General features: G+C 39.6%; 2 protein-coding genes across 4 annotated transcripts in view; both read left to right on the forward strand.

Moving 5' to 3' along the window:
* Window positions 1–3,257: 3,257 nt before the first annotated feature.
* On the forward strand, window positions 3,258–5,790 carry LOC130117241 (ependymin-1-like). 2 transcript variants are annotated; one of them, XM_056285440.1, is made up of 7 exons: window positions 3,258–3,285; window positions 4,031–4,110; window positions 4,316–4,347; window positions 4,452–4,586; window positions 4,709–4,895; window positions 5,070–5,148; window positions 5,299–5,790. In XM_056285440.1, exons 2-7 carry the CDS (start codon window positions 4,035–4,037, stop codon window positions 5,423–5,425), a joined length of 636 nt encoding a protein of 211 aa, XP_056141415.1. In that variant the 5' UTR covers window positions 3,258–3,285; window positions 4,031–4,034; the 3' UTR covers window positions 5,426–5,790. The 2 variants fall into 2 exon arrangements, with proteins under 2 accessions (XP_056141415.1, XP_056141416.1); XM_056285441.1 differs by lacking the exon at window positions 3,258–3,285 and having other exon boundaries at window positions 3,963–4,110.
* A 2,659-nt stretch (window positions 5,791–8,449) lies between these two features.
* The window catches only part of LOC130117206 (cohesin subunit SA-2-like), a 99,838-nt gene continuing 94,923 nt past the window's right edge, over window positions 8,450–13,364 (forward strand). For both annotated transcript variants that reach the window (XR_008810627.1, XM_056285381.1), the window contains exons 1-3: window positions 8,450–8,558; window positions 12,517–12,600; window positions 12,774–12,852. Coding sequence is in view for 1 of the 2 variants with exons in the window: in XM_056285381.1 (XP_056141356.1) it covers window positions 12,563–12,600; window positions 12,774–12,852 (117 nt within the window). In the remaining variant the exon portion in view is untranslated. The remainder of the gene's footprint in view (window positions 8,559–12,516; window positions 12,601–12,773; window positions 12,853–13,364) is intronic.

The following is a 13,364-nucleotide window of genomic DNA, read 5'->3' on the forward strand; positions in this document are numbered from 1 at the left end:
TGCAGCCTAGTGGCGGCATTATACACACAGCTACATGCCTGTACACTGTACCTGAGTTCCCCTGCAATGATTATTAAATGTTAAGCCTAGACGCTAACACTGCCTCCATGCAAGTCATTCTACAAAAAGGTTCACACATTATCCCAAATGACTCTGAGATCAAGAAATGTGACACGTCTCATCCCAAATTTAAGAGGAACAAATAACATAGTTAGATTGTCCCCTGGTGAAGACATTCCCACCTTTCTGTGTGCGAAAAGAAAAAGGTTCTGAGGGGGTTCAAGTGTTCCTGGAAAAAGCATCAAATATTAAGGACCAAAACACATACTGCTTTGTCCAAAACCGAAATCACGTGAGCTGTTTGCAGGAAAGTGAATTCACATCATACAGTCGACATCAATTGGTGGACACATTCTGATGAGACAGTATTTAGATGAGATCAGATTAGATTAGATCACTGCAGAGTACTAAAATTTCTATGCACTATGATTTCCGTGGATCACCTTAAATTGTGACACACTATGGCCTCTTGACCTTGCCTTAGTCAGGTGACCTTCAAATTAATGATCACTTAGTTCAAGGACAGCCCCGTTGAACATTTTACTCAATGCAGATGAGGCGGGTGAGAAATTAAAATTTCGTGGAGATGATAACTAGCAGTAAGGGTAGGTCCGAAGAGGAAGACACACAGAAAGATACATATACAAATGATTGCTACACATTACTTGTGGATATTTGGTTGTTTGCTCTGAAAACAAAGCAGCGATCAACAAGAACATCCTTAAATGAACAGAGATACCATCTGGAGGCACTCAAAAGCCAAGGCCATGGTCATGTGGGGACAGCTGGAAACACCGCCCATCTCAAAGCAACATGATTTCTGACCCTGCTTGTGAAGCTGACCCGATATAACCACCATGGACCCTCTATTTAACTTGGACCCACTTGCATCAAGAAAAAAGGCCAAAGTTTTCCCTGAATGGTGTCTTATTCGTCTCAGACCAGATCAGTATAGAGTCTCATGTTTTGATTTTTGAAGAAATAGTTTCACATTTTAAACAATTTGTTAATTTTTTCTCTCTAAAAGCTACACTTTTGGGTTTGCGCTCCCTCAAAATAATGATTTTACTTCCGATTAAGCATCAACAAATGTACTTTTTTGTATTTTCATGGCTATATGCTGTTTTTACTATACATGCAAGCATAGGCGGATTATGAAACAATGGGCCCCTGGGCACCGATGCATAAAAGCCCCCCCCCCCCATTAACTATTATCTAGGCAATTCCTTCAGTTTTTGAGTACAACTTTTGGGGATCTGATATTGACCTGAATGACTAAACCCTTTGACTATGCAACAAGAAATGCAAAGTTATTAACAGTGACTTCACGCAGATGCCCGGCCGTTTGGTAATCCATCCATGCATGCAGGGTGATAAACCACATCTGTCATCGTGGTTGGGTTTGAGCTGTCCTCGCTCTTCATTAGACTTGCCCTTAAATTATACCTTTTAGTTATGCTCTTACTGAAATGGAGATTCTGTTCCAAATTCACTCTTTTCTAACTTGAAATACAATGAATAATTCTAGCATATTTATCTTCCACCGCAACCTCTGACTAGTCCCTATGATCATCCCAACCAGTTCATTTGATTACAAACCCTATTCTGTGGCGAAATGTTCGCAACTCAGGGTTCTACATTAACCATGGCCCGATGGCCCGTGGCCATAAACAGTTACTCTGTGGCCACCATATATCCCCATTAGGTGGCCCCCTGTGGCCACGAAGTCAAGGTTAAATTAAAAAAAAAAACCATCGTCATTCGCAAACGCAACGTCGCGGTTCCACAAACATCCCGATTCATTCTTGCCTTTTAATTCAACATTCTATGAAAACGGCTAACAATAACTTAATTTTACTCATCGCCGGCTAGCTGCCGATGTGTCGGGGCTGCTGAAATATGGGTTTACTAAGCCTAACGTTACTCAAGCTGCGAACATGATCCCTACAGAAGAACCACAAACACAACAGGTGGACTATGAAAAACGGAACGGCAACTAAAATTTAGGAGTGAATGGGAGCAAGAGTTTAAGTGGCTAGAACATCTAAGGACGTAATGTACTGCGGTGTGCCGCCAGTTTCCTCAACAAGCCGAGAAGTCTAGCTCATTTGTCATCGGAAACAATGACTTGAGGAAACGCCACGTCACAATTCATGGAAAAAGTGGACAACACTGTAGGTGCACAGTTGCACACCTTGCAGTTACATCGCCTGAAAATACACCCTGGGGGTCTAGACAGATACGTAAAATGGAGAGTGGATAACGGGAGAAAATGATTAAACATTTCAACATCGCATACTATTCTGTACGCAGGGTTCAGCGTTTTCGGTTTTTTACCAGTTTTCACAGAAAAATTCCCAGATTTTTTTAAAAGGAGCAGATCGGTTTAAACCGATTTTCATGTTCCACGGATCCAAAAGTTGTTCCTTTTCGTGTGATGTGATGTAACAGTGTCCTCTTGTGGCGAAACTCGGCACGCTGGATGGCTTTGAGAAATAAAAACCGAAGACGTTGAGCCTTGTCTGTACGCAACGAAATCACATCCAGCGCTTCCCCCTGGTCTTATCGAACTCCGTATCAAGAACGGCGTGGACATGGTGCAAGGATATGCAAACGACAAAGCCATAGCAAGGTGGGTTGGTTTAATTCTAATCTAGTTAGCTAGCTAGCTGGTTAGGCTTTTATGCTGCAAATTAACTTAGTGCTAATGCTACTAATGTAAACTAGTAGAACAGCTACCTAAATGTATTGGACAAATGATGTAACGTTAGCTACTCTTCATCAGCAGTAGGCTATTGCTGGCTAGATCGCGTAGCATATTTCCTGTTTGTATTGCAGCTAGTTGCTCATAGTTAATAGTGTTAACTTTGTTGTCGGCAACTTTATTGCTGTAGATTCATTCCCCGCATCTACAATGACATCTCGGAACCAACACTGGAGAAGCTGTGCCAAACCCGCTGTATTTCGGTTCTTGCGGATTATAATTCTACTGCTTTTTGTAACGTCTTCATTGCACACATGACCGACGCCGGGACAATGCTGGGAGGGAGGGAGCAAGCAAGCGAGAGAGTGTATGAGGCAGAGGGATGCGAAAAAGACTGAACTAAGACTGTGAGAGAATATATGTACTATATGTTTGCAAAAACTTGAGTTTTCAATTTAAATAATTTAGAAAAAAATATTCATTCTGCCCATGTATTTTGACAATTTTGGCTACAGTTAGAAGTATGTGTTATAGGTTTGCTACTGCTTTTTGTAATGTTTTTATTGCGGACATGACTGACAGGCACAATGCTGGGAGGGAAAGAGGCAGGGATAGAGGGAGCGAGAGAGAGCGTGTATAAGGCAGAGGCAGGAGGGGGGGTGCGAAAAAGAGACTGTGAACTAAGAGACAGAATATGTATGTATGTTTACAAATGAACTTGGGTTTTCAATTTAAATAAATAGTAATATATTTTCATTTTGTTGATGCCTTTTCGTTTGTTGATGTGTCACAGTGTTAAGTTGTGTTAAATTGCCTTTTCTGTGTTTTTACATTTGGGCCACCAAAAATGTACTTTGGCCACCAAATTTAGGGGCTTGGCCACCAAATTTAAAGGCTTGGTAGCCCATGGGGCCAGTGCTTGAAAATATTAGCGTCTATCCCTGCAACTTATACCTGGCGATGACACAAGTGCCATTAAAGTTCTTTTAAGGACAAGGCAACTACAAAAAGCCAACAAGGATCGGAATAACAATCCTGTGTGGATTACCACTTGCCTATCAAGCATGTTTAGACAGCTGCTTGATGTTTTAAAGCCCAGGGGTTAAGAGTTTGGTGATTTTTACGTAACAGCTATTGAGTGCACTGAAATACACAGGTTTGCTGCGCTATATAAGCAGCAATGCCTCTGTTCAGAATCAGATGCAGTTATCGCTGTGCTTGCCATCTCTTTACTTTTTGTTCACCTTGGGTCTCTCTCTGGTCAAGAAAAATGCATGCAGCTACCAAACTCTCCATCTTCATGTGCTTGATTGCCACGTCCTTTGCAGAACACCACCGGTCCTGCGGTAAGAATCTTTGGTCATTTCTGTTTCCAATTTATTAGCATTTAGTTATGCAATATATGTCTAGAAAATATTGTTAGATTGGTTGTTTTCCTGTGTTGGACAACAGCAAAAAATTACTAATAGTTGTGTATTTTTTTTCCTGTTTTTACCATATGACTATTCAGCTCTGGGGAGAAAAAAAAACTTTGATTCTGTATTTTTCTAGATTCGCCCAATATGACAGGCATTTTGATGGTGGTGAGTTTCCATATTTGTTTATGAAGAGTTGCAAGATTGGGTGTTTCAAAATGAAACTCTCACTCGATGTCTTTCCTTTCTTTCTTTTTTGCCAACGAAACCAGAGTGATCTACGACAAAGCAATACAGTGGGTGCATATACATATGATTCTGTGGCCAACAAGCTACGGTTCACATCATTTTCGACTGACACCTTTAACTCTTCACTGAATTTGGATGTGCTGTTCTTTTTTGATGAGGTAATGGAATTAATGCTTAAACACACACAACACACACACATACACTCAGTCTATCTGAGCCAGGTCATTTTGTGCCATGTGTTTTTGAATCCATGCAGTAGTTTCACCACTACTTTTGGCAGGGGATATTCTATGAGATTGATGGCAAAAACCAGAGCTGTGAGAAGAAGTCACTACAATCATCCATCCACGCCATGGAAATTCCCTCAAATGCCGAGTTCCTAAGTAATATGACTATCGGAAGCACGACCATTGAAGGGGAGGGAATAAAGATCAGCATGTGGAAAGGGACAGTGCCAGGAACAAAAGGTTAGATGGGATTTATCATAACTATAATCCTGGAGGATTTTTGCAACATGGTTGTGTGTCGTGACGGGCATTCAGTCTCTCTAAACTGTGGCACTGGCATGAAAACAGATTGTGAATGAAACAAAATCCCACGAATGTGTGACAAATTTCTTTCTTTTTTTGTTGTAATTTCAGCACAATATATGATGGGTTCAAGTATGGGATGTTTGCCTTTGAGCTTTACCTGCATCTCTGAAACCATACTCATTTTCAGGTTGGTAGTCTTATGTGAGCCATTAAGAGCAATCGATGCAGCAGGGATATCTTTGGAACTTTCCAATATCTGTTACCTGCTGTGACACTTTCACTTTAGATGAGACGAGTTTCAAGATAGCCATGTAATTTTTGTGTGCCTTCCTTGTAGCAACACGGGAATTGAGATGGAGATTAAGGATCCTGATCGCCTCGTGGTGCCCTCTTTTTGCGAGGCGGAGGTTGTGGAAGACACACCTGAGGGGAAAGTAAACTCTTTCTTCAGCCTGTTCCATTAGAGAGAATCCCACTGGAGGACCCCCCCTCCAAAAAAACAAAACAAAAACAAACCCCTATCCGTGTGTGGCCAGCCGAAACGCTTATAATTTTTTCTCCTTCCTGTACGTGACTTGAGTGTTTTGCATGATACCTGCACTGCATCATGTTATCATATTTTTTTTATCTTTCGCTCCACCATCAAGAGATGGCTTTTGAATGGATCAAATTAATAAATGTCGATGTAACTGAGCTGAATGGAGACATGGCAAGCATGGTAGAAATAGTCCTTTTTACTAACAGTTGGTGGCTCAACAAGTTGATACTGCTCACAAAACCTTGTAAGATATAATTAAAAGAACAATAAAACATCAAAGCTGTTAATTGATCAGCCTTACATTTCCTCATTGTGTTGATTATTATGTAAATTTAAAGTTCACAGGGGCTTACTATGATCAATATCGCGTGAGGGGACGGTCATTAAGCAAATATGTCAATATTAGTTGAATGAGAGTGACATTGCAAGGATACACAAATTTGAAAGGGAAAACATCACTCAAAGGATATTCTATCTATCTATTTTAGCCTTCATTTGACAGAGGGGTGTTATAGATAGACAGCAAAAACAGGGTGAAGCAAAAGAGGGACATGCAACAGAAGTCCTAACTAATATCTGATGGAGTTTGCATGAGAAGTTTAAAAATGAACATAAAGAAAATAATAATATGGGCAGTGAATAGGAGGCAGGGATTTCTGATGAGGACAAAACTCCAAATTAAGACTCAATTCCACTGTATATTGAAAGCAGCGAGGTGTGGAGCCCAATGCTATATTGCAGATTGAGAGTGCAGCAAGACTTTACAATTAGGTAAGCCTAGGCTTTCATGGTTTCTAGCATAAGTGTGGTACATAAAATGGCTACAAGCTTCATCTAAACCAAGTTCATAAGGGGGGAAATGGGTAACAATACAAAGACAGAGATGCACCAAACTACTCCATCTGCTGTGTTATTTGGTGTAGACCAGATAAGGCAAGGCCTTTTCGGATGTTGAGCAAGAATAAGTTATACTTATAGTTAAATGATGGCCCCATCTTATTTTGATGTCGAAATAAGAGAAGCCACATTTTTTCTCAAAGTTTTGGCATCCTAAGTGATCCATTCATATAGCATTTTTACATCTTGTAAACATTCAATGCTACGCTGAAGGCTTTGCCCTTGGCTTCTCCAAGGCAAGTGTCCTAACCTCCAGAAACCATCAATTATAACTTTTGGTATATGGATGAATGTTATGGGCTGTTCCAGGCTGGAGGATGGTAAACTGAGTCAAATGGCAACAGTAACCAAGGGCAGGCTGAACTTGGCATCGGTCAATTAATCCCTTGTTATCTGGTGTCAAGGTTTAGGAGAGGGGATAGCCTACATTATGAGATATACAACACTAGGAAGTTTGGGATTGATCTATACCACAATTTCTTTTCAAACAGGTGCTTGATTTTTGTCAAAGCAGACAGAATATCTGGAAGTTTGGTGTCATGATTTCTTATAAAGCTTTATCATCACACAGGGTTAATGTTTTCTCTGGCAAAAACTTGTCAAATACAAATGACTATTTTTCGTTAGCAATGCCAAACTTATCTCTCTGTTGTCAGGAGACAAGTGACCTAAAGTACTGCGAAGAGGTGGGTGCTTCACTGTAGGGTCATGCTGTCTAAATATTTGTCAATGCAATCAAAAAAGGCAATTGCCAAAAGAATGAACAAATTATTAAGTGTAAAATTAATGGAGCTGTAAACATCTCTGTGAACTCATCCAGGCCAGTTATGCATTTGGTCGCATTATTTAATGTTATTGTTAGTCTTGACAGAAAATCTATTTTAGTTTAGTCACTCAAACCATTCAAAACAATGGTTAGTATTAATCAATATGATACAGACTACTGTAAAGGCAGAGATAACCAATAAGGACAGATTCTGCCTTTTAACCTAATCTACACAGTTTTCAGGAGAGTCTGTCCTTTGGACCGCAGAAGCCAGTCTCTTCTACCTTAAATGCTTATGCATACAAAAATGTCAGTGGAGAAAAACTATGTCATCTTTGTTGCAGATTTGTAATTGTTCTTCACAATATTAAATTGAAAAAAGCAAATGCAGCCCTAGGCATGGAAGGCTTACATGGAACAAATAATTTTTAACTGTGAACGTCTCAGTGAACCCATCCAGGCCAGTACGCTGATGGATGCTGACTACAACAACTTCTACTAAATAAAATGTGTTTTGATACGTTATATTGTGCAACCTGAATTTGGACTTAAAAATTATGTAAAATCCATCTGTCAAGAAAGCATTATGAAAAAAATTGCTATCATGAAACAATATTCCAACATAATTAAGTTGAAAGACGTTTTAAACGGTAGATAAAACCTTAAAGATTGCAGAGTTCTCCTGGTGGACTTGCTTTGCTTCGTAATTTGGGCTATAAGTGACGCCTCACCTCTGCATTTTCCAAGTCTATACTTTTGTGAGATCTGACATGTAAGCATTTACAGTGGGATGAGCTGTTCTTATACATGGACACCTATAGATTGCAGATTGCAGCAGGCCGAACCAAATCATGCTGTGCATGTACCATCGACTGATGTTTAGTTTGGCTGAAAGTGAATGCGCTACCTCTCCTCATCAGGTAATCTACATGGCAAACAGAATTGGTTGTCTTTACTAGATCCCCGCCAGGCTCGTCTGCCATTTTAGAACAGGTTGTTTTCTCAACTAAGGACGGCGGGATCTTGTTTGTGGAGGATTGTGTTTATTGGTAAAATGTTATCTGGAGTATACGCGAAAGCAGCAAACCCTCACATCAGTGAGACAAGAGGAGGACACGAACCTGTGTTTACTCACGGCAATGCACACTGCTGCCGACAGGTGGTGCATGTACTGCATGTATTACAACGAAAATACAAACTGAGCCTTGCTATGTTTGCAATCAAGGGGCTTTAGCTCCCTTGCAAGCAATCTGAACAAAATAAAGACAGAAACAGTATGATATCGGGAAAAAATGTAAATGTATGTTGAAAATTAAGGGGACCGCCGCCTCCGCAAGGTCAGCGACGCCTGGATTATTAATGAACGGTTACAGCCCGTATTTGATTTAAAAACGAGGTGAGTTGTAAAATGGCGGATAACATTCAGGGAGTTTGTCATTGATGTCGTTATTCTTGGGTAGCTGGGCAGACACCTGACGGCTGGGCTAGCCGAAGCCGCCGAACTGGAACGGCGGACAGGCGTTAAATTAATGAGCGTTAATTCACAGCGAGCTAGCTTACAGCAGACTGCTCGGCAGTGGTGGCGTTCGTCTTCTTGTCCGGCTAGTTTCAGCCGTTGCTACCGTTAGCTAGCTAGCACAAACAACTAAACGCCGCAGCTAAAGTAAATCACAACGCTAACTTTATTTGCTCGTCGCGAATGGAAACGAGTCGGACCGACGCTGAATTCACTAATACCAAGCGTTAGCCTCGGCTAGACAGCAGAGAGCCGCCTGTATATACATAGCGAAGGAGGTTACGTCCAGAGGGAAGGAGAGTGGATGGGACTCAAGACGGCGAGAGGCTCGGCAGCGTTTGTAGTTCGGAAGTCCACGACTGCGCGTGTGAGGTTCCATTAAAACGTATCAAAATGTGTTTCGGTGTAGTTAGTTAATTAATTACCAACTCGTTAGCCTTTACCGCAGCCCCCCTCCAAAAACAACCCCAACTTGTCGTTAAATTATTAGAGAATAGTGATGTTAGGAGAGCAAGGAGGTTTATTAGGGGCGTGTAGAACCAGTTTGCGTTGCGTTGCAACCCAAGTCGTAAACATTGACCCACGCCATTTTGGGTCATAGTTCAAAAAAAAAAATCGAACCATTTAACATTGGGGAAAGATTTTTTTTTTGCCATCATCTGTAAAGTCAAAACAGGCGTTTGCGACATAGGGTCGAGTTTCTCCGCGCAATTTACGTTGATTTTCGTCGCCATAAAATTGGAAGCTTGTGCATCTTGAAATCTTTCAACGTGTTCTTAGCTGGAAAATTTGACTTGTCAGGTTTAAGATCCTCATATGCTGCTACCAACTTTAAGACAGTGTAGTGAGCTCATTGAGTCATTCATGTATGTTTAAATGCCAACCCACTGCACAGGGGGTTGTACTGCAGCTGCGACACATGCTTTTTTTCCTGCCCGTAGGTACGATCAGGTTTTCCTACCCATCAAATTGCATCTAACACATTATTCGTTATAATTCCTCTTAATTTATTCTTGGCACAGCAAGGCTAACTTAAGCAATCAGTTTTCCTACCCGACCTGTGTAATTCCATCCAGCCACACACAAACACACACACACACACACACACACACACACACAGCCCTAGAGACCTGAATTGTATTTTAAGTTGTACACTCAAAATCAGTAACTCTTGTTATGATTTTTTTTCTGTTGTCTGGCTAAAGTGATTTGTCACATTACGACTCGTGTCATTATACATAATATACGAAATTATTTTTAACAAATGAAACTGATATTGCACCATGCATTTTATGCATATTCACATTAAAATGAGACATAATTCTGGTCATGCATCACAAAACATGTCCAACGATGTTTCTGAAAGTGTGGAATAAAGGCAGTTTTTTTAAATTCAAAAAGTATCAATTAGAAAAATGTTAAGATCCTAGAGTCACATTTAGGGATACATGATGCATGCATAAACGTCAAAGAAGCAGGTTTGTGACTGGAGGCTGATGTTCTGAAACCCAGTCTTAGATTAAAGAAAAACTTTTCCTAGTACACACACACACACACTCCATTGCATTAGATAACATCAGGTTAGTGTTCAACTTTCTCTGCTTCAGCAAGCAATCTGCATTGTCTACAAGGGGAAAACTATAAAGCTTGACAAATCACAGTGGTTTGAATGTATGGTGCTGTGTTAATGTGACGCAGGCAGCTAATGAAAGAGCACCATTAAAGACATTTTTAATTTTGATTGTACGTTTACATGAGAACCTTTTGGTAGAGGCCACAATGAAAGCATATTCTAACGCTCTCTAACTGTTGGGCCTAGTCCTGATATCGCCTCTTTATCATTGGTGTCTGTTGTTAAACAGTGATCCTCACATTGGGCTCAATATCTAGTTCGGTTTATGTGTTGTTGAAAATTATACAGACACAAACATGCATCGTAAATAAAATGGAAACAAAACTACCCCATGTGGGATTATAATTAGTTCCTGTTTATTTGATAAAACTGAAATTAGTTTCAATTTAGTCTGAGGTCGTACTCAGACTTGATGATTGAAACGTTCAAACAAGCAGCTGGAAATGGCTGCAACTTTAGTGACGCATCCCCCATCATTTAACAAATAATTCAACCAAACACATTAAAAAGTGGTGATGTTGTTACTTGTGTACAAATAAATGCCCATCACTTAGAGATAAATGTTAAAAATAAATGCATTGATGCAATGCCATTATTGGTAAGTGGGGTATCATTAATGATTTGGCGGTCATTTGTGGTGGTGAGCACATCATTTATCTTTATTGTTATCTTTTATTTTTACATCTTAAAGCATGCTGCCTAACTTAATTCCTGAAGATAATTTCTTCAGTATTATTCCTACTGTTCCATTAATGTACTGATATCATCACCTGATGACCACTTGTAATGTATCCGTCCCCTTTCTTCTGTGAACAAGGCTTTGAATTTTGATTCAGCTGCACAGTTCCTACAGCTTTTCCTCCATGTTGGGGTTGGCTAGAACAACTCTCACTCATCCCCGCCAAGAAAGTTGTAAACTAGATATTAAGCCATAGGAAATAGAAGTACGTGACTGTCAGAACAATGGCCTCTGTCCACGTTCCTGTTAAGTGAGCGGCATGTCTCTCGACTTTTTTCTGTTTTTTAAACATGCCAATATGACCCTAGGGTACTAGAACTAATTTCCCTGGTGATAAATTCTGTTAAAGTAATAGACCATATTACACAGCGGCTTTGGGGAGGGGCAAAGTGTATGCATTCTCTTTTGTCTGGCGGGGAAAATGCACATTACGATCAATCACATTTGTTTTGCCTTCATCATATGGAGCATCCAAGACGATTAGAGCCATGTGACGTAGGTGACAAATGTGGGGTTCAGTGCATTAGACCATCACTGTCCACAACAGCTATTTCCACCTTTTTTATTGTAGTTTTTTTAAATATGACTTTGCAGACATGGGCTGAAAACAAGTGCATGCCCACTCTTTAAATGTACACATACATTCTTGTACGCATCACTTAGTTGTCTCAGGGATTAAAAAACATTTAATCCATATCACCTCTTTCATTTGCTCTGACAGAAATAATGAAATCTGCTCAAAGGAATTAGTAAAATGCCATCTATTCACCTGAGCTTGTATCAAATACATTTTGCAGCATTATCAAATAGCATTGTGCTCGTATTTGTATTTTGGTACCAGTGGCCTTTATCATTGTCAATCGAAATCTGTTTTGTTTTTGTTTTTTTAGCTAAGTCAGGAATTCGAATTGGGGGGTTGCTCAAATTGAACATAGGATGCGGTTGTACCTAAAAATAATGTGTGAGGGATGGGTAGGGAGTTATGGATTATTAGTTTCTTCCTTACAGAGTGCAAAATTTAACAGGTTCACTAATTGACAAAACCATTAATGGGTTTCTACATTGTTCACATCTGAGCACTTGGTGAGAAGTACAATAATAGGAATTTACAGATCTATGGAGTATAGTCCAGAGTTGGTTAATACTATAAATTTACTACTATATGCTATTTGTAAAGTTGAGTAAAATGACATCACTTAAGAAATTATGAATAATGAGGCTGGTGAGTCCTTGGAGTCCTTTCAAACTGGCTGTTTGAAGAACGTGTTAGTTTCCTATTCTGGCCTTGACTGCTGCTCTTTGTCTTTGAACTAAGCTCTATGTTCATGCATTCCGTTTTATTATTAACTGTAAATGATCAACAATGACCTATTCATGAATTATCCAACTCCTAATTCAGACTCTTAATCCGAATGGTCTTGTTATAGGTTAAACTGAGGAGTTACTGCATTTCTTTTGTGTTCCAGATCAGCACAAGCACCTACTCCAGTGGAAACGGAAAATGTTACAGAAATGATAGCAGCACAAGATTTACAAACCGACCCCCCTCAGTAAGTAAAGTCAAAAAAATTAAAATATAAATTGTGCCATTGATAAAAATACTAACACTCCAAATGCTAACCATTTGAGACATTGCTGTGTTTAGAAAAAAAAATTGTTAACAGCTCGGCATTGATTGAATTTTGCATACAATTGTCATGAGCTTTTGTTGTGTCATGTACAGAGAGGCCGATTCCCAGTTATCTTCAGACACAGACCTTGAGGATCCTGATGGCAAAAATGCAAAGACAGGGAAAGGAATGGTATGTCTTGTTCTCAAATTCAGTATCCCAAGAAGCTCAAATGTTCAAATATTCACACATGAGATTGCTTGGAAAAACTGATTTTTCTGTTTGAGATAGAAATGTTGGTTTTATGATATTGTATAGCAAGTTTCTTTGTTCAGCTGGCAAAATATTGGTAACACAAAATCCTCTAAAATTATTTAATGCCATTCCATGGCATGTATTTTTCAGTAATGCAATGGGCTGCTTGTGCAATGTTCATAGTTAAAGGTAGAACAAGAAGGATTTTCCTCAAAATCAGTGTATAGACTCATACAAAAATAATCCCTCTTAATCATCACTTATGACCCACCACCTGCTGAGACCCTGTCCTCTGCCTGTATATTCTTATTTTGCTGTGTTCCGGATGTTTCATAATAATAATAATAGTAACTTTATATAGCGCTTTTTTAAAACAGTATTACAAAGTGCTTTACAAAGAACTAAAACCAGACAAGGAAAAATAAGAATAAGACCAAATAAGTAAGATT

The sequence above is a fragment of the Lampris incognitus genome, chromosome 8 (genome assembly GCF_029633865.1).
Source record: "Lampris incognitus isolate fLamInc1 chromosome 8, fLamInc1.hap2, whole genome shotgun sequence".
Classification (NCBI taxonomy): Eukaryota; Metazoa; Chordata; class Actinopteri; order Lampriformes; family Lampridae; genus Lampris; species Lampris incognitus.

Excerpts from the sequence above, each read along its gene's own strand:
- LOC130117241 (XM_056285440.1), top strand. The coding sequence starts at position 4,035 with ATGCATGCAGCTACCAAACTCTCCATCTTCATGTGCTTGATTGCCACG. Across the intron at positions 4,587-4,708 it reads TGCTGTTCTTTTTTGATGAG|GGGATATTCTATGAGATTGA; the intron begins GTAATGGAATTA and ends TACTTTTGGCAG. Across the intron at positions 4,896-5,069 it reads GACAGTGCCAGGAACAAAAG|CACAATATATGATGGGTTCA; the intron begins GTTAGATGGGAT and ends TTGTAATTTCAG.